This window comes from Pholcus phalangioides, unplaced genomic scaffold (assembly GCF_987345545.1).
Source record: "Pholcus phalangioides strain wild (caught in Gottingen) unplaced genomic scaffold, Ppha-v1.0 ptg000013l_1, whole genome shotgun sequence".
NCBI lineage: Eukaryota > Metazoa > Arthropoda > Arachnida > Araneae > Pholcidae > Pholcus > Pholcus phalangioides.
The window spans coordinates 9,563,047-9,588,974 of NW_028301606.1; the positions used below are offsets into that span (position 1 = coordinate 9,563,047).

Here is a 25,928-nt window from a genome sequence, read left to right on the forward strand (position 1 = left end):
TCTTCTTCTTCGTAAACTAGTCACGTTCCTAAGTAATGAAAAATGTCTCGGTGAGACTAATTTGCGTGAAGTCGTTAGATAAAGATGAATGGGGGGAACCAGTTGCAATTTATTTTTCAACAACTTGCCGAAGGGTAAAAAACTCGCGTATCTCCATAGGTATCTACAGGAGATATTAACCCAATTTCCAGTTTTAAATTACCTTTTTTTTTTACAGCAACAAATTACATTTTGAGAGCCATTAACTCAGAAATATTTTTGATCACATTAGAGGTACACATAAGTTTTGTCTGAATATTTGAGATTTTAGTTTTGAAGTTGAAGACACGCGATATATATATTCTGAGAAAATTCAAGAACATAAATGAAAATGCTTAAAAATTTTTTTTTTTTCAGACTATGAATGCTGAAAAATAACGGAATATTTAATGTAAAAGCATGTTCCGAGACATTGCTTTAAATTCAAAAGTTTCGGAAGTTTAGGTTTTCAGTAGATATCTCCACTTGTCAGCACATTCGGTGATCCATCATCTTCTTGCGACGTTATATCGTTTGCATCCTTTTTGTATATATATTTTTTTTTACTGTTTGAATGTATCCAGAAAAATGCAAAATATGCATAGAAACAAAATTCTACTATATGCATTATTACGCCAGTGATATATATATATATATTTTTTAAGGAGAATTATTTTTTGTTTCCGTTTTTGTTTTAAGGCAACTTGCTATATTAGACGTATTATTTTTTATTACATAGCGTGGTTCTTACAAATCCTGTGAGGTTTTAATCATATCTATATTGTTATATTAATCATATTTAATATATTGCTATATTCTCAAAAAAAGAGGAATTATAGCAAAGTTTTTCGATAGTTTTATAACTTTTTGGGATGTTATGTCCTTGGAATGAGATTATTTCTTACTTACGCCAGACATGCACTAAAAATTATTGCATATGTTCAGGTACGTTGCTGCGACAGTTGTCTGTACAATGAACTGGAAGTTCTCAGGTAAATTAAATATTTCTGAAATATGCCAAATTTTGTAAACCACTGCATGAATGGTTACAACTAGTGAACACTTCATAAAATATAAAAAAAGTCCAATATTTTATGTTTAAAACAACTGTAAAATAATAAATTTCTAAACGTATAGCTAAGATCCTAGTTCATTGCAGTTATTATCATCTGAAACACTTCAAAACTCCATTGAAGTACTATGTATACTTTTTGAGAAATTAAGTAACAAAAACAGGAATCTTCACAAAACACATTTAAACACTATTTGTTCCCTTTGAAACCATTGCTCCATGTGAATTAACTCAGCTATTACTTTTGTTTGATAAGAATTAAATAATTTTGTGGATTCCGGGAACAAAATTGTTTCAAATAATTAATAAAACTGTGCTTATCAACTTCTACCTCTCTAACCGCATGTTATCAATACTTAAAAAATAAGCCTGGAATACACATGTTACATGGAATACGCAAATAGCACAATGGCATGCCATTTTGGAGCATATACAATCAATGAGCTTATTGGTGCATTGGAACATTTGCTGGAATATAACCAATAAGCTCAGTAGTTGCATATGTTCGAAAGTGGCATGTTTTCGTGCTACTCAGTAGCATGTATATTCCCACGTCATAGACCGTCGTGCGATTCAGTGGCGTGCTCTTCAATCAGATTGCTTATTTCAAACACAAAATCATGTGCTAATCATTTGCTTACTGGCAGCATATGCTAGAAAGCATCATATAGAAATGTCCTCTCCACTTGTCAGTACAAGATTCACATTGAGAGACTGGTCATTTGTGGAGATGAAAATTACGAGGAAGAAAATTCATCACTGCCCCCATGGGGACTCGAACCCCGGTCTTTCGCTTGTCGGACGAGTGCTCTACCATCGGAACTATGGAAGCAGATAGAATATTTCAACCTTGGAGCGTATATGTATGTTGAAAGTCACCGTACATGAACGGCGTCAACAATCAACTAATAGCTCGTGAATGACATACCAGATCTGGTCATACCAGAGACTGATACCAGAATGACAGCCAACCATATTTGTATAGAAAGCATCATGCTTTCGTGCTGCTTAGTAGCATGGCTTTCAGGGGCCTTACGTGTGATACATACACATATTTGCGTAAAATAATAATTCTCTTAAGTGCTTATACACTCCATGAGACAGAGTCTGGGCCGTGTCTGGTCTTACAGTTCTCTCAGGGAAGAAAGAGAAGCGTAGAAAAGCTTAGGAAACATGTGCTTACGGGCCTGACGTACCACCTAGAAATGCAAGTACATTCAAGCACCTAGCATTGCATAAAGAAATATTTGAATATTAACATATTTGCACTCTAGAAATTTATTTATTACAGTTCCATATCTTATAGTTTTGTTATTTATGGTTTTGTATGTGCATTTTATTTGTGAACTCAAACATAAAACTTGAAGGATTTCGAACTGTTAAATACAGGATCCCTGTTTTTGTGACAGTTTTCCCGTGAAAGGAAGTACAATGGATTCGGCCAAGTAGAAGCGATCATCCATTATCTCTTTGGTCTAAAAGTCTTTCCTAGAGGACAGCTGCAGAAATGAAACTATCGATTAAGCTTTCCAAATAACTTGGAAGTCTCGTCTTTTTTCTTCAGGGGCCCAGAAAGAAATGTGTTTTATTGTTTAGCTTGTGAGAAAGATTTCATACAATCTTTTTTTTTGCATCAAATATAGATATTTTTTTTTTGCATCAAATATAGATTTTTTTTTTCCTCTCCATGGTTCGATCCTATCATATTTCTTATTCATTCCTATTGGAACTTTTTCCTTCCCATTGTATTTATGCTTTTTCGCGCCCCACGTTCTCTTTTTTTGTTAAACTTTCGAATTTTATTCTGCATTGTGGTCCAAAAGCCACGGCCGGTGAGTTTTACTTTTACGGTAAACCAAGGGTGCTCAAACTTTTGGAGAGTGCGGACCACTTGAGTGGTCTGGAAATGTGTCGAAATTTAAGTGATCAGAAAATGTGTCGCAATTTGTGATCAGAAAATGTGTCGCAATTTGTGATCAGAAAATGTGTCGCAATATGTGATCAGAAAATGAGTCGCAATTTGTGATCAGAAAATGTGTCGCAATTCAAGTGATCTGAAAATGTGTTGCAATTTAAGTGATCTGAAAATGTGTTGCAATTTAAGTAATCAAAAAATGTCACGATTTAAGTGATCAAAAAAATGTCACAATTTAAGTGATCAAAAAATATCACGATTTAGTGATCAGAAAATATGTCGCAATTTAAGTGATCAGAAAATGTGTCGCAATTTAAGCACGCAGAAAATGCACCAAGATCTATGAAGCGTCTTCTGAGCGCTCTATAAACGTTTCCTGGCGCTTAATTGAACTGTAAAAAAATGTGTCGCTAGCCACTTTTTTATCTGTAAATGTGCTGCGACCCCCCTCGAGTGATCTTTACATATGCCGGCCAGCCATTTAAGTAATCTGCAAATGTACCACGGCTGCTTAAGTGAGCAGGAGGTGTACTGGCGAGTCGCTCAAGTGATTTAAGGGGGTTGGTGCACACAAATTTTACAAGAAACAAATTTTCTTTTCTTTTTTTTTTAAATTTTTAAAAACGATGAAATTTTCTGCGTCTGACTGTGTTCAAGTTTTTTTTCCACCTGTACGAAAAATATTTTTAAAATATTTTAATATAAACGCTGTCAGGCATTACACACATGCTAATGTTTACACTCAAATGTTTTTCCTCAAAACAAAGTTTTTTATTGATAAGGAACATTTTTTCGGACAACCACTGATTCAAATGTCTTGAAACTGTATGTCTCTCAACATACTATGGTGTGAAATACTTTACCACGAGGAATTTTAATTGAAATTATTTTAAAAATGCCGCTGTGGTGGTCGAGTGGGCCGCTGTGGTGGTCGAGTGGTTATAGTGCCGGACTCGTGATGCGAGGATCCGGGTTCGAACCCCACAGTGGTGGTCGGCTGAAGTTGGTTTTCTGTGGTTCCCAACTTCAAGGCGCAAATGCGAGCCGATCTCCCCGTTAAAAAGTCTCGCCACAGAGAGCAACAGTCCTACAACGGTAAATCATTCAACCATAACACTTCACTCATAGTTAGAAAAACTGGGGGCAGATGACAGCACTACACATAACAAGCATTACACAGAAACAAGCTTTACGTCAGGTTGCACTACACGTACACGCACATTCCCGCATGTACCGATTCGTTGGGGGTTCGTTGGGGGGTTCCGCGGGGGGGGGTGCATGTGTGGTGTAGCAGTAGTAGGTAGGGCCTCCAAAAATGGCTCGGGGATCCATGATGTTCTTAAGTCAGCCACCTCGTTGGGCAATTTGCCTGTTGTGGCGTTGTATTTGTATAAAAAAAATTATGGTAAAAAATATGGGTAAATTTTGGTGATTTTTGAAAAAGTTGAATGTTGTGTTAAAGTTAAAATTAAAATCCTAAAAGCTCATGGTATCGTGTGTAAGACCATAGTGTTGAGAGACACATAAAGTTTCACGACATTTGAATGAGTGGTGTTCGAAAAATGTTCCTTATCTAACAAAAAAAATTAGTTTTGGGGAAAAAAGCATTTTAATGAAAAACAGCATGTGTAATGCCCGCCCCAGTTTTAATAAAATATTTTAAAAACATTTTTAGTACAGGTAGAACAAACACTTTAACACAGTCAGACGCAGAAAATTTCATATTATTTAAAAATTGGAAAGTGTTTTTTTTAGAAAATTTTCGTACACGAACCCTTTAAGAATGTGCTTAAGGTGCAGTTGGCAGCTTAAATTATCTGGAAATGTCTTACGAACCACCGTGTGTGTGTGTGAAGTGATCCAAAATTATGCAACGGGCCATTTAAGTGATTTCATAATCTTTCGTATGCCACTTGAGCGTCTTGTTTATTTGTCGCGGGCCACATCGTGACTTTAAGGACCACATTTGGCCCACGAGCCATGAGCTGAGTATGCATGGGATGTACTACACCAAGAGTGTTTAACCTTTAGGAGAGTGCGGGCCACTAAAGTGAACTGCAAATATGCCGCGGATCACATACGCCTTAGGTTACCCAAATGCTTTGTAAATATGCCGAAGATTACTCGAGTCATGTGTAAATATATCCCGGGTGACTCAAGTAATCTGAGAATGTTCCGCGGGCCAGTAAGTCACGTGGAATTTAGTCGTGGGCTGATTGAGTGTTCTAGAGCAGTGCCATTAGTCCCTTAAGTGATATGCAAATATGTCGGGAGACACTTGAGTGATCTCTAAATATACCTAGGACCTTGGGGGTTTGGGTATGGGGGTGTGGATGTTGGTGTTGGCCGGCTTGAGTTCTTTTCCGGCACGCCCATGATCTCACGATCAATGAGCTTATATCGCAAAAGCGACAGAGCCTGGGCGTGCTCGGTTCTATTTTATACTATACTATACCTAGGACCACTTGGGTGGAAACATGCCAAGAGCCACTTGAATGATGCGGAGCTGTACCACGAGTCACGTAAGTGCTCTGGAACTTGGTGGATCACCCAGTTACCTATAAATATGTCACAGGCCACTTAATTGATTTGAAACTGCACTGCAGGTGAGCCAAGGGATCTATAAATGATCCGCTTATTCCATTTTTGCAAACTTAAGTATAAAGTCATTTGATACATAAAATAAATCCAAGGGTGACATTTGGGCCACGGGCCGAGTATATATGAATTACAATGTTTCAGAGGATTTTTTTTTCATTTTCCATGCGCACTAATACTCTTACTAGCTCTTAGTCTGATGTGTGGTACAGCTACTTTTTCCCAGGTGCAAAGAATGTACCTACATGGCGGTAATATTTGATTGAGCAATATTTTGACCGTTCTTTCTTCGGAAGCCATTACTGAGGCGTTCAATAATGAATTTTCTAATGTTTCTGTATGCAATAAGAGAGATGACATTTTCTGATTGAAATTCGGTTTCAAAAATACTGGAAATGATGGAGATTGAAGAAGAAGTGAATGTCCGTCTGCTAGTCCAGCAGGAACTGCACAAAACGAAGAACAAAATTTCGAACTCGCGTTCAAGGGTGTGATGGGTATTTTTTCATACGGACTGCACATATTGTTAGGATTATTCAAAAATTGAAAGCTTTTTGATCAAATTAATCAATCATAATAATGTAAATGTATAAGATCGTTCATCAACGAAAATGATATCGAGTAACTTGATTCTGTGCGTTTCTTTCAGAAGAAACTTGGTTTCATCGAACAGAGAGGCTATAATGCTAGTATTCAAAACACTATTTCAAAAACTGTGGCATATCGCTATATTGCAATTCACTACCATTAATGAGACGGGTTGCGAATGAAGACACTGTCTACCGGTGTTCGCCTCAAGCCGGTAAGAAAAATATCTTATCCATATCCTCTCTCGGACCGTGGTAGCAGCCTTCACTGTGATAGACGAGCGTTTTACCACCACGACACTCGGGCGCTGAATTTCAAATCACTAGAATTCGATAGCGTCCAAATTTGAAAAGAATATTCAGTCGAACACTGAAATAAAGGGAAATGCTTTAACAAAGACAAAATTGGCCACGAACCTGGTAAAAAATATTCGCCCTTGTATTCGCGAAAGTTTGACAGCCACTGTGACAATTCAAAGCAAATTTCATTTTTATATCCATGCACGTTGTTTCACTAGAGCAGGGGTCGCAAGCCTGCCATAAGTGGAACGTCGTGGTATTACGGGTGACAAGCAAAAGCCTTTCAAAAATTAAAGAAATTCTATTTCATTTTTCAATCAAAGAAATTCTCTCCAACTTTTACCTATACGGCTTCTAAATCTATACTAAGTATGGTAGACAGTCATAACAGTTTGAATTCATGGAGTGGCATTAAAATTAGCACATTTAGCACTTAAATTATTAACACTTTAAAATATTTTGTAATTAAAATTAAATTTTAAATATCTTTATGAAATATCCAAGTTGATTCAAATGTCGCAAAAAACTTTTACGAAACTAATATTTGAGTAAATAATAGATACATGAGATAGAATAAGCACAGATTTACGTAATATAATGTCAGGTTCTATTCAAAAATCGAAAGAAATTGTTGCAGTTGGTATTTACCAAGTGACGCTGCGAGTTTTCTGACGTAACAAAGTATGCAAATTTTGAAAATGACACATTATTTTTTTACCATGGGTGCAGCATTATCTGGCATATATGAGTCATTTTTTTATCGATGCAGATAAAGCCTATATAATTTGTGTTATTATATAGGCTTTACACACAACACAACGTTTAAACACAAATTTCAATGAAACATTCACTTTAAATTGCAGTTATACAGTACACATTCGTTTCAACGATAAATGAGCGACTTACGTTTCCATTGCACTCGGATCGTAAGCAGAGTATCCATGGTTGTTTTTCACGACAGACCACGTTGTTACAACGATCGCCGGTATCCCTAAGATAAGATTGATGTCATTGTTATTTTCAATTAATTTACACGGAATATCAATGAGTTAACTACGAACATTAATTCAAATTCATAACAAAAACTCTTCGCCTATTGAAACCATTTGATTGAGATTTATATATTGGTTTCATCATATTTTGTCCATTCAGGAGTTTCAACGATGTGGTTGTTTATTCATATTTAGCCTTTGAAAAACTACTTTTTTTCCCTTTTACAGCCTCAAAAGGTAAATTTATGTGTAATATATATGGCGCGAGAGTCTCGCATCTACTTTCAAAACAAAAGACGGATAAATATTTTAAACTGAAGTCTTACAGTCCCGTCACAAAATAACTACTTACATGGGCCTTATGCTGTTAGCGTAAGGGAAAGAACAAAGATATTCACGAGACCGAAAAAATCACCAGATTGAAGAGCTCTTCTCTAATTCAGAATTGACTTCTCTTGTCATGTTTCAATGAAAATCCGTGACTAGTATTGTCATCTACACGCAGGCTAACTAAATAATTTGGAGGCTCTTTAGCCCAGATACAGTATTATATATATATTTTGTGGGGGCAGGGAGACATCAAAAGATTCGTGCATTATCGCAGAATATCGAGAATGCTGAAAAATAGCTACTCACCAATGAAAATTCTGAATAAATCAAAGAAAAAATTCTTAGAATTGGTGAATATTTACCGTTATTAACAGAAAAAATCCCAGAATTAATGAAAAAAATATCCCAGAATTAATGAAAAAAATATCCCAGAATTAATGAAAAAAATATCCCAGAATTAATGAAAAAGATATCCCAGAATTAATGAAAAAAATATCATAGAATTGGTGGATTTTTTTCTTCTGAATCTGTATATATTACAGAAAAATGATGTATATTCTCTCAGCCAAATAAATCATGTAAGATTTGACAGAATTTCACGACGGCATTTATTTGTCACGTGCTTGAAGCATGCGCATGCGCTTCATTTCTCGATTCATGTGAATAAAGCAAATCCTATATACGTCGACGAAACTGCATATTATTACCGATATTCATACTAGTGAAATTATCCGTCAGCGATAATTTTTGAAAAATTGTGAAAAATTGATCGCACAGCCTCATACCGAGTAGATATATACACAATGCTAATGATGAATACCTTTTTTTTTGTCCAGCAATATACTTACCCCACCCAATCAATGCGTAAACTTGAATCTTGACGTTATCCACCGAAAATGTTTTCACGACCAAAACGAATAAGTATAGACCTTCCACGAACATCCAAAAGAAATTTGTGCCCATGAGATATGTCAGCAAAATGACTAGATAACATGCCACCTGAAATAAAAAGTAATTTGATTTTCCAAACTAAACTATTATATCACAGGTAGTATAACGTCTATATGTGTACTGTACAGCATCGTCAATGCATAAAGTAGCATGGATAGAACTTGATGGACTTGGATAGAAACATCAATCCGAAGACAAATAGTTTCCCAACGCATAGTTCGTTAACTATTTTTCTCTGATTTTATCAATAATTTGATTCAATTTCCTTATCCGCTAAAATGATGTATTTATATTTGCATATTTGCTCCTTAATTTCCATATTACTTCGAAAAGGGGAAGAGCACTTTCCTGCTGCCATCTGATGGCATAATGGTTCGTTTTTAGTTTCGGATTCGGTATTTTGCCGATAGATGGCACTAAATTTCAACATGACGCGCGAAATTCAAAAATTTCCTTTTTGTTTTAATACAGTCAACGCCACGTATTTGAATCACGGATAGTGTTATCATTCGGATAACAGAAAAAGGAACGGGCCAATATCATAACATGGGGAAGAATTCGTTTAAAGCTCGCTGGACTAACAGGTATTGTTATCCAAATTTTTTCTCCGTCGAAAGTTTTTTTCTGTGCATTTTGAAACTAAAGTTATTGTTATCAGGTTGCAAGATTTTGTAGGAGGCTAGAAAAACGTTGTTCTCCCTCCCTCCCTTGTTTCCGTACCTAATGTCATAATCAGTCTGTAGTATTTTTACTGTGATCCATGTATATTAGGGTGAATCGAAAAGTGTAGGAAATTTTTTTTTCGAAATTACTTTTGGCTTGGGGGTGGGAAAAGTGTCTTGGTTGTATTAGCTTGCGTAATTTTTTTTTATTGAAATCCATTCATATCTTCCGGTGTCCAAAACGCCCCAAAAGTAGTTAAAAATTGTAATTTTGATGAAAATTTATAAAAAAGTAATTATTTTGAAATTACTTATAGTGTGGGGTGGGAAAGTTGTCTTGGATATATATACGTTGCATACTTTTTTTATTTAAGTCCACTCATATCTTCTGGTGGCCCAAGCGCCCCAAAAATAGTTAAAAATGCACACTTTTATGAAAATGTCTCTTGGAATGGGTGAGTCGATGGTATGAGTAACTTATCCCGGCCCGTACCATACGATGATTTCCCAGGGGCACCAAATTGCTGCTCCTGAGATGTTAATGGTGCTTCCCTGAGGTAGGATGTATACAGTGCGATTCAGAAAAGGTGGGAAAAACTTTTGGAGGTGGTGGTACACACCAATGCAAACAATTATCATCAAAGAAAGCATGGTCTAACATGAAATTAAACGCACTAGCGCGTTTCAAAACGGCCGCTCCACAAACGTTATAAAGACATTCCTGTTGAAATTTATCAGGGGAAAAAGAATACCATGCATGCAAATGTCACCCTGGGGAAGAAGAAAAAATCGTATGCAAATCTGTGTCACAGTGAATAAGAAGCTCCGATGCCAGCCCTGTGAAGTTATTCCAGCCTGCAACCGTTCTAACAGTTGTAACGTACGGGATAATGGCGCACTTTCGTAGTACTGAGTCTTCACCTTTTATTCACTGTGACACAGATTTGCATATGGTTTCTTCTTCATTCCCAAGTTACATTTGCATGCGTGGTGTTCTTCTACTCCAGATACATTTCAACGGGAATGCCGTTTTAATGTTTGTGGAGCGGCCGTTTCGAAACGTGCTAGTGTGTTTGCGTTTCACGTTACACCATGCATTCTTTGATCACAATTGTTTGTATTGGTGTTTCCTGTCACCTCTGTATAAAATCCCCCGGTATAAATTTTTTACGCTGAAAATATGCCGATGTAATAATATGCTAATCTTTTTCTTCAGTGTAAAATTTAACTTGGTATATAGGATATGGGGAAAAGAAAGATTTTAAAAAAAGTTCAATTTTTGAATATAAATTCAAAAACTGGCACTTTTTTATCGCAGTTATCTTTTTCCCATAGCCCAAATAACGTATATACCAAGTTACAATGAAATACGTCCACCACAACGGGCGCTACATGGGTCGTAGTAGTGTCAGTTCATTTATAATCACCCTGTATGTTTTCATATCTCTAGTGATATTCTCCGCCATCCGTTTAGTTCGTCGGAACCTAATATTGTTTTCCGATGACACAAGAAATTTTGATTTACGGCTTTTCTGATTAACCTACAGTAGGGCTGTTAAATTCAGCTCTCATACCTTATGCTAATGACCAACAATGCTTCTCTGAAAGGATGCACAGTTGAGTGCGGCTGTTTAAAGCGATTCCTCTCCCAAACAAGGTCTCATTAGTTTGTGCGATGTTACGGTTTCTGGGTATTCGCCAAATGCGACTGCATCTAAATACCATTATTTAAAAGCTGTAACGGAACTCATTAGCGGGAGAGCAATCGCTCCCATCAGCTGTGCTGTTGCAAAGGCAAGACATTGTCTTAAGGGCTCCCGGTCTAACCAAAGACGTTGGAAGAGCAGTACTAACCGTTTCGCTTTTCCGTATGTAGATACTTGCAGCCTACGATATAGTTCTGAGTGATGTCCTTTTCAGACCCTGTACGGCAAGGGTGTTCAACCTTAAGGAGACTGAGGGTCATTTCATTGATTTGAAAACGCGTCGCGGGTCACTTAATTAGGTGATGCAGAACAGAGCTGCAGATTACTCAAATGATGTGTAAATATGTCACAGGATACTTACGTGGTTTGATATTGTGCGTGGGCCCCTGGATTCATTTGCGACCAAGCCACGGGACACAACCGAACTGCCACTGTGGCACGGGCCGCTTGAACGAAGCCGCAAATTGAAACGAAAATTCATCAAGTCGCTCAGGACAAGTGTCTATTTTCACGCGCCCATCCTGCATTTTTCAACTGAAACACAGTAAAGTCGGCACCATTCCTGATACAGTGTCCGGAGAGAACGAGACCCTATATCTTCTCCTAGTGGTGACAATGCACTTGAGTGGTCTGTAAACGTGCTGCAGGTAAGTCAAGTGATGTGGAACTGTACCGTGGGCCACTTGAGTGATCTAGAACTGTGTTGCGGGTCACTTGACTGTAAATGTGCCACTCAGTTCACTCAGTTAAAATATTGTGAATATGAACGTTCGAGTCTTTCCAATCAGAGGGAAGCCCGTGAAATGGAACTAATGAAACTTTGCCATTTAGTTCGTCGTGCCACAATTGGCACGCATGCTTCACACCCATCTTATGAAAAAATCTTCCAAATAATAAACTATACATTATATATATATATATATATATATATATATATATATATATATATATATATATACACACCATTTAAATAAAACTCACTTTGTTGAGTTCTTGGTCTTGACTAGACTGCAGGGAAGCTGTAAGCATCCAGGTCACGTCGATCAAAAAGTACGTCAACATGAGATTAGCATGTATGCTATTCCTCAAACATCGCAAATCCCTAAAGCCATTTGATCGAAAGAGAAATAAAAACACACACATTATACCAAAATATTCAAAATTAACATTTGAGAGTAATCTGTCCCGTATTAGAAAAAAATGTCAAGCCTATAATTGATCTTGACGTATAATGATTCAGCATAGATTCTGTATTTTTAGTAATGATTAAAACATCTATTGAGTCTGGGATTTTCAACTCATCTCCCGCAGTAGCATCTGCCCCGATAAGCTTTTTTGCAGTGGCCCACCGACGAAAAAATTTAAAATACTTACTGAATTTGTGTGTGTGCATAAATGCAAGAAAAAAAAAACTTCAATGCAAAAAATGTGGCCTTGAATTAGCAAAAAAAAAATTTAATTTGAAAATTACTTCTTAGAAAACATTTTGGAATTAATGCAAACAATAATTTCACAATCAACGGAAAATAATTTCAGAATTATTGAAAGGAATTATTTATAATTATTGATAGGAATTATTTATAATTATTGATAGGAATATTATTTATATTATGTAAAGGAATAATTTCGGATTCGTTGAAATAAAGCATTTTTTTTAGCAATTCATGAAAATCAATAGTTGATATCAAATATTTCCAAAATTTAAATTTTTTCATGAACGATGTTTTCTGAAAAGTCAATGGAAATTTATATTTTTGATTAGAAAATAATTTCTGAATTGATGTAAATTTTCATATTCACCGAATTAAATTAGTTAATCCTACAATAAAAAAAAGAAACTCCAACGATATACTGGCCCCTGTTTCATTCGGAGCCTTGAACCCCATGTGTCCCACCTGTTAAGACGGGTCTGTGTGAATCTAGATTCCGCAATATGACTTGTGGACCCTGGCATTTGTGCTACAAGAGAAGTAGCACAAATACCTAATAAAAAATGACAAGCATGGGCTGTTTCACCTGATAAAAAAATACAATCTACGCCCCCAAAAAAGTCAGCTGTTTTATCGACTACTGGCGGGCGCTAATGAATCGGAGACGGTGGCCATATGGACGAAAAGTTAGTTCTTATTCCAGCATGATTACTTATATTTAAAATCAATGAGATTGGTACATTCTATATAGATTGGATAAATTCAATTCCAGATTCTATCGCATACAACGCAAGATTATTGTGCGACTATTTAGATAATTCATTGTACGATTACGGACTGATTAACTGTTAACTTTGTAAGATTACAATTTTCATTCCAGATTTCTCATTGCACATGTGTATATATACGAAATAATTCTGTTTTTGTTATTTTCACATAAACACTAGAAAATTTACATTTGCACCCACCCTTAGGGAACAACACATCGATATCTCTGTCTGAGATGTGAAGCGGGTCGTGCTCGGTCCTTCAATGTTCAATGTAGATATGTTCTACAATTTTCAATGTTCAGTGGCATAAACCACCACTTTTGATATATCAATGTTAATGTTTAAATGTTATATCAATGTAAATGTAGTAAAGGATTTGATATATACGAATTGAAGTTTAATTATTACTTGAAGTAGAAAAATATCCATAGTGCTGATATAAGTGCCACCAAAGATAAACTGTATCCGACGTAGTATACCGTTGCTGCATCTTTCATATCCCATAAAACCTGAAATAGTTATTATCAATTGTTAACCACTAACGAAATATGAATTGCTCGAAAAATTTTAAAAATTTATATTTCACGTAAAATCGCTATACACGATGAATTTCACCTAATCTACTGAACGAAAGTGAGTAATATACGAGCCCGCGTAGAGCATAAATCACCGTAGCAACTCTGTCCTATCTCTAACCGTTTCTGAGTTATGGTGGGTAATGGATTATGAAAGAGAAATTAGCTGAAAACATACCCAAATTTGTGAGGTTTGGACTTACACGCAAACTAAGGATATACTTATTTTTAGGAAGGAAATAGCGGAAAAAATTCTATAAGCGGTGACATCGTTTCCATCTGAATTAGTGGCGGCCTACAATAGCTGAGAAATCGGCAAAGTGCAAGATTCGAATGGTCGCCAAAATATGTAACCGCCAATTCCCAAATACTCTTCCAGATATCGGTCAAATTTACCAATTGCAAAACGCTGAATTTCCCCTTAACTAGAATACTGATATGATTTATTATATGTTCTTTCGAAAGTTGGTGGAATGGACAAGTTTTTGGTAAATTTGATCGGCTGTAGCTATCCCACCCCCTTTGGAAGGGTGTTTGTAGAATTGGCGTTCACGTTTTGGTGGCAATTTGATTTCCTACTTCACCAACAATCTCTCAGTTGTTGTATCTGGTCATTAACTATTAACCCCTTTACATAAAGGCTTTTTGCAACAAATCTGCATGGTCTGTATTTGAAATATTGGCAATAAAATCGGTTTTCTCATTCGCATGTTAGAAATAAAAGAGGGAAAATGATTGGCGTGAAAGTGTATAATTTCACTTTGGCCCTCACCTTCTCTTTTCCTTCACTTTTTCTCCTTCTCTCTCTATCTTATAAATATATATTGGAAAAATGCATTATATGTGGAAAGAATGGGGAACGGGGGAGAAAAAGCATCTTCCATTAATAGGATTACAAAGAAGTAAAAAGAAATAGGGAGAGCTGGAATGAATATCTTCCATTTGTGTTTGGACGAGATATATCTATCACCCCTGATCGATAACGGGGGAAATCCAAATATTCTGTCACCTTAAAGTTTTTTTTTTCCTGCTTTTTCCTAATATATGCTTAGTGTGCGTGTATATTTGGCTCCTTCAGAAACTTAAGGAGACTTGATACCTTTAACATGATGAAACACTATGCTCTAATAGAAATATCATTAAAAACAGTATTTACCTATTGATTTGTTTCAAATTTTTTACATTATTTTTAGTTTTATATGTTATCATATGCTGGTGAAAACTTTAATATATTTTGGATACTTGATTTTTTTGTAAATTTTCAGGAAAAATTCATTAAAAACAGCTTGTGCGCAGGACAAAATACATGGCATCGATGTAATTGAATAAAAACTGATTCAAAATAAAGGAAACTGTTCAGTTCATAAAATTAAGCAAAAGTTTAAAAATTTTCATTGACTCTATCTTATTTAAAATTGAATTTTATAGTTTCAAAAATTTTGAAGATATTTAAAACTCAATAAAAAAAATTTTAGCAGCTTTATTTTTTAGAAATTTATAAAATCATAGGACCACACATACAACGAAGAACGTATGTAAAAAAGTTGAAATACATCAATGGCTGAATACCATTTTTAATAATATGTCTATTAGAACATAGTGTTTCACCATGTTAAAGGTATGAAGTCCCCTTCACAAATTTAGGTCTCTTCAGACTTGACGCATTTTAATTCTCAAAAACTGTCAGAGTTGCTATAATGTTTTATTTTTTATTCTCCACATGGGCCTATATGGACCGTACATGGACGGCCGGATTGGCCCGAGTTAGGTCCGACCGTCCATGTATGGTCCCGTTCAGTGCACTCGAGCTCCAAGAAAAGATTGAGATATTCGTCGCCTTTGTAGTCTAGTGCGTTCACGCGGAAAGTGAAAGGACACGGGTTCGATTCCCAGCAGGGGCAGTTGAATTTTTTCTCTTTCCAAAATATATCTTCACATCAGACAGCTGTTAAAAAACATTATTTACTTTTATTTCATACAGCTTTAGTCTACTAAAACAGTGCAGTCAAGTTCACAGGTTTCGAACACCCATTGTGACGCGCATCCATTTGTGATTGGATCAACTCATTTTGGAGTCTGATACATGCAGATGAAAAATATAACTCATCAATATCCAAACTGTTTCGTTTGATGTTGAGCACTGAAAGGACGCATGCTCTCAAAACATAAACTCTAAATCTTTTTAAATGTATTTTCTATTTGTTCAGGTATTTCGTTCGTTAGCCGAGGTATCATTGTATTCACAACTTTATTAGCATATACTGGAGAAACTTGACAAACCGCGAGACACCCAGGCCCTGCCGCAAAAATCAACGTAAACACTTCCCCCCCCCCCTCCGGAGGAGACCAAGGCATCTCCGGCAAAACCAAAATTTATTAATACGTCAAACACCACATATATAGCGCAAAGTAATTAAACATCATATAAATCGAAGTATCTCAAATCAATCAAGTTAATGTCAAAATGTAACTGACACCGATAATAAACAATCATAGAGAAATTTGTTTAAAAATCATATCGTAAAAGGCGCAATCAGAAGTTTGATTGATCAAAGATTGTATAACAGAAGGGTAGAGCACCCATTGAGCTCGGACACTCCAATACACCCAGTCTAATTCACTTTTGATCACTGTTGAAGATCTTTAAAATTTCTCCGGGACTTCATTAGATATGGGATTCATATTAGTATTCATAATAAATTATATTCATATTAGTATTCATGATAATTTACATTCATATTAGTATTCATAATAATTTTCATTTCACACACACACACATATTAGCTTATCCTATATTATAAATAACAATATTTCTGAATATAATTTGATTTATGAGAAATAACACAGCTGGCACAGAATGTTAATATTGATAAAAATCGCGTAAAATATTTGGTCTTTAAAAATAATAAATAAATATTGGATAGAAATTGGAAAACAAAAAAAAATAATAAACAAATAAAATATTTATAGGATTTTACTTTGAAGAGAAAGAAATCTACGTTATTGCTTTCCATGGATACCGTCCTTCATAATGATGATGGGATAAACGTTTCGCAATATATCTCCAAATCTTCCATTAAATCTAGAGCCACTGGCTGTAAATATTTCGATTAGGAGGAATCATTGGAGCTAAAAAGTTAATATCTTTTCTTTCTCTTTCTTTTTTTCTTCTTCTTCTGTCAATTTTTTTTTTAAACAAAATTTTCTGAGGAAAAAATGTCAGATCGGTTTTTTCTAGTTGAAAAAAAAAAATCAAGGAATCAATTTTGGTGCCAAAAATTTGTTTTAATTTTTACTTTTTTTTAAATTTTCTTAGAAACTCTTCTTTAAAAAAAAGTTGTTCTGAAACACTATAAAAATGAATTACCCTTTTCAAGAGTGAATTTGCATGAATTCTTAATTTTTTTCCCTAAAAAAACTAGAGAAAATATATAAGAAATTTCCGCGATCAAGCGAGAAATTAATATTAGGTAACAGGTGAATTTCTTACGTGAATGATTAATTTTTTGTTTTTGGCTCGGAAAAGCGTGACTTTTTTAAAAGACGTGATGGTGTGATTTTTTTAAAATTCTTGAATCGTAAATTTTTTCCATTTTTTTTTTTCGTTCAAAACAAGACACGCAATAAAAGGCATCAATCAGGAGAGAGGATTTTTCTCAAATCATAAAATATGATACTTCATATTAAAGATACACTCTGGATATCTAAGTTCACCTCGACAATATTATTCAGAAAGTTTATTTCCTTGATATCACATTATACTATTATTTAATACAGTAAAACCTCCCAACAACTGCCACTAACGGAACGGTGAAATCTGTAAAATCGTTACAAATAACCCCTTCAGATAGTTAATATTCATTAGCAAGAATTAAATTTTAAATTACGGATGATAATATGCCCGCTATATACGGACTATACAATAACATTTTTCTTAAACTAGTAAGACTCATATCTGTGGATTATGTTCCGGAAAATACTGTACTTAGTTTGAATAAAGAATAATTCTGTTCATGCTTTAAGTAGAGTCAGCTCCGCTTAATCGGACAACGGATATCCCTCTTAAACGGATAAAACTCTCCGGCACCAAAATTTCTCCCATATGTTAGAGTTCCCCGATTATTATCACTGGAAGGACCGCCGTTTCGTCATACCTAGACGGACCGATACCGGTCAAAATGACCGGAGGTTAATTTTCTCAACGTACTCAAAATTTTCAAAATTTTTATTGTGTTTAAATATACATATTAGAGTGTGTATAAATAGATAAGCAATAAAATATTAATTATAGCATTTTTTTTCGAATACAGTTATGTACAATTCATTTTTATTTTTAATACTAAAAAATTCCTCGTAGCATAGCCTATTAAAAAATATTGATAATCCGAACATTATAGCTACGATTGCGCCCGCACATCACACTTCTTACATTTGTCACACAATGCCCGTAGAATACCTATATTACATTACATTATACAAATGAATTTCCCGCTTACAGATTTCTCTCCCATTAAAAATGTAGAGCTTGTGTTATGTATTTTATTTCATAGCGGGATCTGGCATCGCTGTCTTTATCCTGATACCGTGACGATTGTTGCTGTTATTAGTGAAATTCGGATTCCCTAACATATAAGATTCTCTAAAGTTCCTGGCTAATTTCAACAAAAAAATAAATTCATGTTTTGTGTATTTTTAGATTACATAATTATTTAGTCTACAAATCGACCAATCGTTCATTGATGCCAAGTGGAATGTTGTAGAAAACGCACACTGACAAATGAATGATACTCGCAACATTTCCATTTTGAGAATCTATATTTCTAAATTCCAATACATTGAACTTTGTAGAAGAATATTTTCCTTCTTGTCACTCTAGAAAATACTCAATGTAACATCTTATCTTAAGGAATTTTTTTCAGTTAGATGAAGCGAGAACATCTGTATTCGAGGAAATAAGATGTCAAGATTCACAAAATATATACTGTGCATGCAATGAAAGTGTCTATAACGTTACCGTTGAAATTTACAGGTCATAAACCTTCTAGGTATAATTAAAAATATTTCGGCCGATTTTTTTTTTCAAATTCAGGACAGTTGGACAGTATAATGTTTCAGTATTTTTAGGAAAATTCTTGAAATTTCAGCGGTCCAAACAATCTGGTCCATTGCGAAAATCGAACGAGAAGATCGAAAACGCTCGATCACCGGCGTGGTCTTTTCAGTGTTATGATAATTTCAACGACTTTTGCCTCGCTCAATCGAATATTACGCTTCACACATCAACTATTGATACATATCAACCATAACACGCATAATGTTTTTTATCGAATGAAACATTCGGAATTAATGGAAAAAATGTTACCCAAGTTAAGATTTAGAAAAAAATCTCAGAAGAGGGGTACTGTGTCTTCCAAGTTTTCAAGTTGTGTTCAATAAATATATTTAATTATTTTTCCTGTGTTAAGCCACTAGAGGGCGCTAAGGTATTGTCATCATTGTAATTAAATATACTTTTTATTTCATTTTTCATGTCTGATTTATTCGAGAAGTTTTACTAATAATGATCCTTCATCATTTTTTCATATACAACCTATGCGAACATTGCAAAATGGCAATCGAATTGTTCCCCGCTTTAATCGGATGTTCATTTATTTATTTAGTAACGCAAACCTGTGAATGACCAAAGGGACCTGACTTCACTAGACTGATTGACTTTAATCAATGAAATTGAAAGGAAAAAGCAAGGGATATATCAGTAAAAACTATAAATTAATCAGACACACACTGACATATGATGAGGGGAAAATGCATAAAAGATGACATAAATAGTCAAAAAAAATCCCCAAATGCATAACAAACAATGAAACACACATATATACACAAATAAAATTCAATATGTGATAAAAAAAATACATGAAAAAACATTGTCATTCCAAATTAAAATAATCAATAGAACTGATGAGAAAAAAAGCAATATCAGTAAAAACAGTAAAAATATCACACTCAAGGTACGCAAACAAAGGTGGGGGGGGGGGGGAATACATAAAAGGATGACACCTATTGATAGGTTAAAAACACAAATATAGTAAAACCCCTCTTAACGGACACCCCTTAAATGCGATCACCCCTTTTTTTTGCGGCAAAATAATAGTTCCCTTTGTGGAATAAAATTATACATTTCAAACCCCTGATTTACGGTAACCCATCTTTTACGAACGATTTTTCTGTCCCGTCGGTGTCCGCAAAAGAGAGGTTTTACTGTAAATAAAAATAAAAACCGAACACAACATGCAATAAAATAAGCATATATACACCAATAATACTCAATATGATGAATTAAAATGCGTAGCATGTTAAAAGGGATGAGACATCAAAAGCGCTGAGAGAATGACAAAAAGTGTGATGTGTGGATGAACACACGAGATCCGGTGGCAGTCTGTTCCATACTCTTCCCACTCTACATCCGAAGCTATAAAATTTAGCATTACCCGTGACAGTTGGAATTTTAATTTGTAATGGATGTCTCTTTTCAGTGATGGCCTGGCAACGATTTCAAAGACTGAAGATGACTGACCCGTATCGACGGAGTTGTGTACAAATTTGAAGCACAGTTTCAAGTCGGTCTCAAGGCGAAATCGTGCTCTGAAATCGTTCATATCCCATTAAAAAACGTGCCGACTTAAACTTGTATATAATTTATACAAAGTGCATGTTAAAATCTCAAATTATATCTTATGAAAAGTTTTAAATACAATATAAAAGAGCGAACAACGAACCTGAAGAACTTCATGGTCTGGAATTTGCAGTGGCGTGCAAGAGCGGTAGTTTGCCCAGCTGGACCACGTACCATTCTCCAAGCATTCTCTACTAGCATTTTCTAGAAAAAGTAAAAGTTGATTATAAAAATGTATTGACAGAATGCACTAATGAGCCAGTATGCGATAGATTTCAACAGGAAAAATAGTATTCAATAAGTGTCAGTAGATATGTTTCATCAGAAAATAGTGATTGAAAAAACTGTATTTTTCCTCCATCATTACCTCTCGAGAATTCCTGAACCGAATGGTAAATCCGTATCAGCAATTAAGTAAACTACAAACATTCAAGGAATGAATTCAAAGGAAAAGTGCATTTCCAGTGAAATCGATTTTCCTGTTCTGAAAGAATGGCAAAAAAAAAATGGAATAAATCATTTCCGTCCTTCTTTCCAGTGAAATTCTACGAGATAACGTTTCTCGGTCTTTTTTCCCCCCAATCCAATACTATTGATAGCTCTCAAGGAAAAACATATAACTTTCTGTTAAAGTTATCTTTCATCTTCAAAACGCAAAGCTTTTAACAAAATTTCAACTGCGGCCATTAAAATTCTATGAACTGGAAGAAATTGGACCATGAAATAACTCATTCGTTTCCTTCGGAATGTTTTGAAACATCTTTTCTGGTTAATTGCGGGTTTCAAATATTTCCTTCCAACGCAGAGAAGCTCCAGAATTTGGGGTGAATTTTGCATGACAATAAGGATAGAGAGAGATATTGATCCATTCAACTAAGGCTAAATGTGCCTTACCATCATCAAGTGAGATGATTTCAGAGTGTGATCTTCTCCACTGTGACCTCTGAGACATTTATCTTTCCGTTCCTAATGAGAATTTTCCAGTCTCAGGGGCAGGGGAAAGATCCGAGAGTAATATAAAAATTATGCTTGGCTATTACCACATGAATACATGAATTTTACTGAACCAATATACACTTCATCACTTCTGCATCTTAATTTAGTGCTTCAGAAGCTGTCGAATATTTGAAGAATAATAATATAGTATAGAGAGTTGCTTCGAATACGGCATATTTGAAAAATATATTGCAAAAGTCATGCTAATTTTATCACTAGGTGTTGATAATATTTTGTTCTCGATGTTTGAAAATTTCCGAAAGTATAAGTATTTTATTAGTATAGCATAGCACATGCAATCGAAGATATATGTTTAAATAATATTTTTAAAGATTGGAGAACGGATTCATACGCTCTTGAAAAGTCGCAAATTATGCACTCCAAAAACGCTGAAATATGAATTTAAAAATTCCGAAGTATAACATGAAATGAAAAAAATTTGCGAAAAATGAAAAGAGAGTCATTTAATATCACATGCAAAAAAGTATGGAACTGAAAATGGAAAGTTTGAGCAAAAATGAAAAAATTGCAATTTAAATTGTCGAAAAATGGAAACAATTCATGAAAATTGTGAAAATATGGCTTTGAAAATAATGAAATATGCCTTTATAAAATACCGAAGTATGCAGAAAATAAATAAATAATATAATAATAAAGTATGCTTTAAAAAATATTCCATAGCCTAAAAGGCATGCATAAGTACAACGTACCGAAAATTACGTTTTAAGTTTAAGTTTTCCTAGAAATGAAAAATGTGCAGAAAAATGACGAAAACTTCGATATTAAAAGCACAGAAGTATGCTAATCTAAGAGGAAAAGAAAAATCTGCGGAAATAAATGAACACATACATTTAGAAGTGCAAAAATATGCATTTATAAAAATGCCTGAAAATAACTATACTCAATGGTGAAATATTTCTTGTGGAAATGTGATGGAATTCGAAGAATAAAACGTGGGAAAAAAAATGTATACATATATATTATAAATCTCTCTCTCTCTCTCTCGTGCATTGCGATTAATAGAAAAAATGATGAGAAAATATGCACTTATTCTAAAATTTTGATGGTTTTAATAAATTTATATGCACCAACTATGAAAAGTGATAAAAATATGCAATCGCATATACACTTATGCAATTGTATATAATCCGGTCTCTATTAATGATATTTTTACTAAAGCAAATTTTTTTTGGCTAATTTAGCATGCTGAAAGTTATGAGACGCCCCGTCATCAAAATGTTCGTATTTAAAATACGAGTATTGTACAAAATTACAAAATCTGAAGCCGCAAAACAAGCAACACAATGGAACTCGATAAAAAATAAATAAACGACAAGATGATAAATTAATAAAATACAGATATAAGAGTTAAATATAAAAATAAATAAAAAATCCCATTATATATAAATATGAATTTCCGTCACGAATTTAAATACAGCAACAAAACATTAAGAACATCAAATGCTTTTTGCCACTTTTTCCCGAGCTACAACGTGTAAACAAATTGTATTGTCTAACATACGTTTTGTCTCCAACTTGAAAAATATCAAAAATTGGCAAAAATCAAATTTCTTTTTCTGAAATCTCGATAGATTTTATTCGTTTTCCTCGTTTTGATACACAGTGTGTCCAATAAATTTGCGAATAATTTTTAAATTCAGGAAAAGGGAGAAATCGATGTTGGTGGTTTGTGAAAATATGTTATTAGTTAATAGTTCAAATTTTTGTCGATAGAGAGTGATGAGGGGAAATTTTATTACCGGAACATTTCTTCAATCTATTTTGTGGCCGAAACGTTCGTAAAGCTTCAGTTGACGATTCGTGGCTGAGGTGAAGCAACTTCATCGATAGTGCTTTATCCACGAATGGCAACATCACAATGGATTCCTTACGTATAAACGCCAGTAACAGGAAAATTCAGAAATGAGCTTTTAATCGTACGCACTTGATATATAGGATTCAGATCCTGTGGTATATAGGAGTTAGATTTGCATATTTCCAGTGATTTTTTTTTTCGTGCAGTGCCCACTATCGACAAAAATTTGAACTTTTTTATGTATCAAAAAAATTATATCTCCTTTCATGAAAACAACATTCTCGCACACCGCAGTGGAATACACCAAGTCCTACAAATTTTATGAATTTTTAAAACTATTTACACACAAATTTATGAGACACCCTGTACAAAACGGTTTTGCAAAAGTGAATCAGTATAATTCCCGTGAGAAATCTAACTAAATATAGTGTTCAGTACCATTGACATCATACTTGACTCCTTTCAGCTCAGATAAACACGGGACCTTGGCCAAAGAACCGGCTAAAGTTAGTGGCCAACAAGAGACTCCATCCCATGTCTCTTCGCAATATAGCTGGCTTCCTGCATTAAAAAAAAAAATGCAATAATAATAAAATACATATATATTGCAAGAACTACTTCTGCTGAAATTTCACCCTTCCAGTACATTATGCAGAAATGAAATAATTACCACGAAAAAATTTATGGTAGGTCATTTTAAGTCTGAATAAAGCCTAAAATAATGAACAATATTAAACTAAATAGTTTAATTAACGTGGTGCTTGAAATTTTCATCAGCACTATACGCTTACGATAAAGGTGAAAAAATACCGCTTCAAATACGTAGAATAATACATAATAATGGATATTTAATTATTTTACCACAAAAAAAAAGCCTTAACTGCAGTAAAAGCCTGTAATGCAGTAAACACTTCCACATCGACGAAATATCGAACTGAATATCATTAATCAACGTATTTAGTCACTTGTCAGACTTGCCCATGTCAGACCAGCACGTTCTAGAGATAGAACGCCTCCACACGCTGCTCGTGACGTCAGCACGAGTAGTCTACCCTCACTCAGAATATTCAGAGAAAAAAATTCTGACTGACTGAAAATGGACTTTTTGAAGGCTATGAGCGTCTTATTTTAGTGCGCTCTCGTTCTCTTCTAGTGGATGGCCCCGTGGGATTCTGCTGCACGACAAAAGAAACGATCGGCCTCAGAATTGGCGAGTTCTATGCCCGACATCCAATCACAATGCGGTATTCATGAGCCAATCAGAACGATTCTACGACAAAATAAGAAGAAACGAAACAGATTGCTGCGGTTCGAAATGTGGCAAACATGCTAGGTAGTCTAAGGCCGGGATTGCACTATTAAAAGTCTGATAAAAGTTATTTAAAAAAAAAAACTTTTTAAAAATGCTGCCAATAAGACTATCGGTTGCATTTGCGCGAATATAACCGGTACTATTATTGGTTGCATTTTTCAAGTTTTATAAAAGTACTTTTATCAAACTTTTAGAGAGTAATCCCGACCTTACTGACGTTACAGGTGAACTTGGCAATCTGTGCGGAGTCCTATCTCTAAGAGATGATGGTCAGACACGGGCATCCGCTTTTTAACGAAATTGAGTTGCGCTTTGCCTAGCCAACACAATCTATAGCAGAAGGTTTCTGCGAAGCTCGTGACGTCACTGAAGAAGGTCATCTCACCTATATAGCGATTGGGTATACTACAAAAAATGAAGATGATCTATGCGTTGGCCTGCTATATCCAATGGCTATGGGGGAGATGGGTTGCCCGTGGGTTGAACGGAAGTGATTGATTCAAGATGGCTGACGAAGGAGCTTAAAGACTTAAAAAGTAGTTTTCGCGTCGCAAACGATTATGGGAGAGAAGGTCGGTGTCGACCCCCAATCCACCCCAAGAAAGATGGGCTTTTTTTGATGAGCTTCTCTCCCACCTTTTTCTTCCCTACGAGGGGAAAAAAGTTGTCATGCCGGTAATTATCACCAAAGTGACCTCCAATCTTGCACGTGTGAAGGGGGCTAAAAAGTATAATGTGATATGAAAATATCCATACGTAAGGGATAACACGAGGGACAAAATATTCTTATACAATATAAGGATATTTTGTCTGAGCAATTGCACTCATAACTTATTAAATAAAGCATTTTCAACCCGTTGCTCGCGAGCACCACGGTACTCTCTGAAGCACCCACAGTTCTCGATGCTCGTGTCCGATTCCGTGCTCGCGAGCCCTCCAACAAAGTCCCAAGTACAGTCAAACCTCGTTAGTGCGTCACCCGGTTAACACGTCACTCCGCTTACTGGATCACTTTTTGGAAGTCCCAATCATTCTCAGGCAAGAATTGGCACAGCTATGGCTTACTCCGTTTAACGAGTCACTCCGCTTACTAAGTCATATTTTTGCTCTCCCAAGAATGACTCATTAACGAGGTTTGACTGTATACACCTTTTAGAAAAATTGCATTGAAGAATTGAAATCATCCCGATTCCATGCATTGGCATGCCAAACTTGTCGTAAGGGT

General features: G+C 35.1%; 1 protein-coding gene across 1 annotated transcript in view; it reads right to left on the reverse strand.

Moving 5' to 3' along the window:
* The window catches only part of LOC149078574 (diuretic hormone receptor-like), a 129,548-nt gene that overhangs the window by 15,223 nt on the left and 88,397 nt on the right, over window positions 1–25,928 (reverse strand). The window contains exons 3-8 of the mRNA XM_089240689.1: window positions 23,830–23,952; window positions 20,683–20,783; window positions 13,740–13,840; window positions 12,113–12,233; window positions 8,661–8,811; window positions 7,397–7,481 (exon numbers count right to left, since the gene is read on the reverse strand). Of these exons, the coding sequence (XP_089096815.1) occupies window positions 7,397–7,481; window positions 8,661–8,811; window positions 12,113–12,233; window positions 13,740–13,840; window positions 20,683–20,783; window positions 23,830–23,952 (682 nt within the window). The remainder of the gene's footprint in view (window positions 1–7,396; window positions 7,482–8,660; window positions 8,812–12,112; window positions 12,234–13,739; window positions 13,841–20,682; window positions 20,784–23,829; window positions 23,953–25,928) is intronic.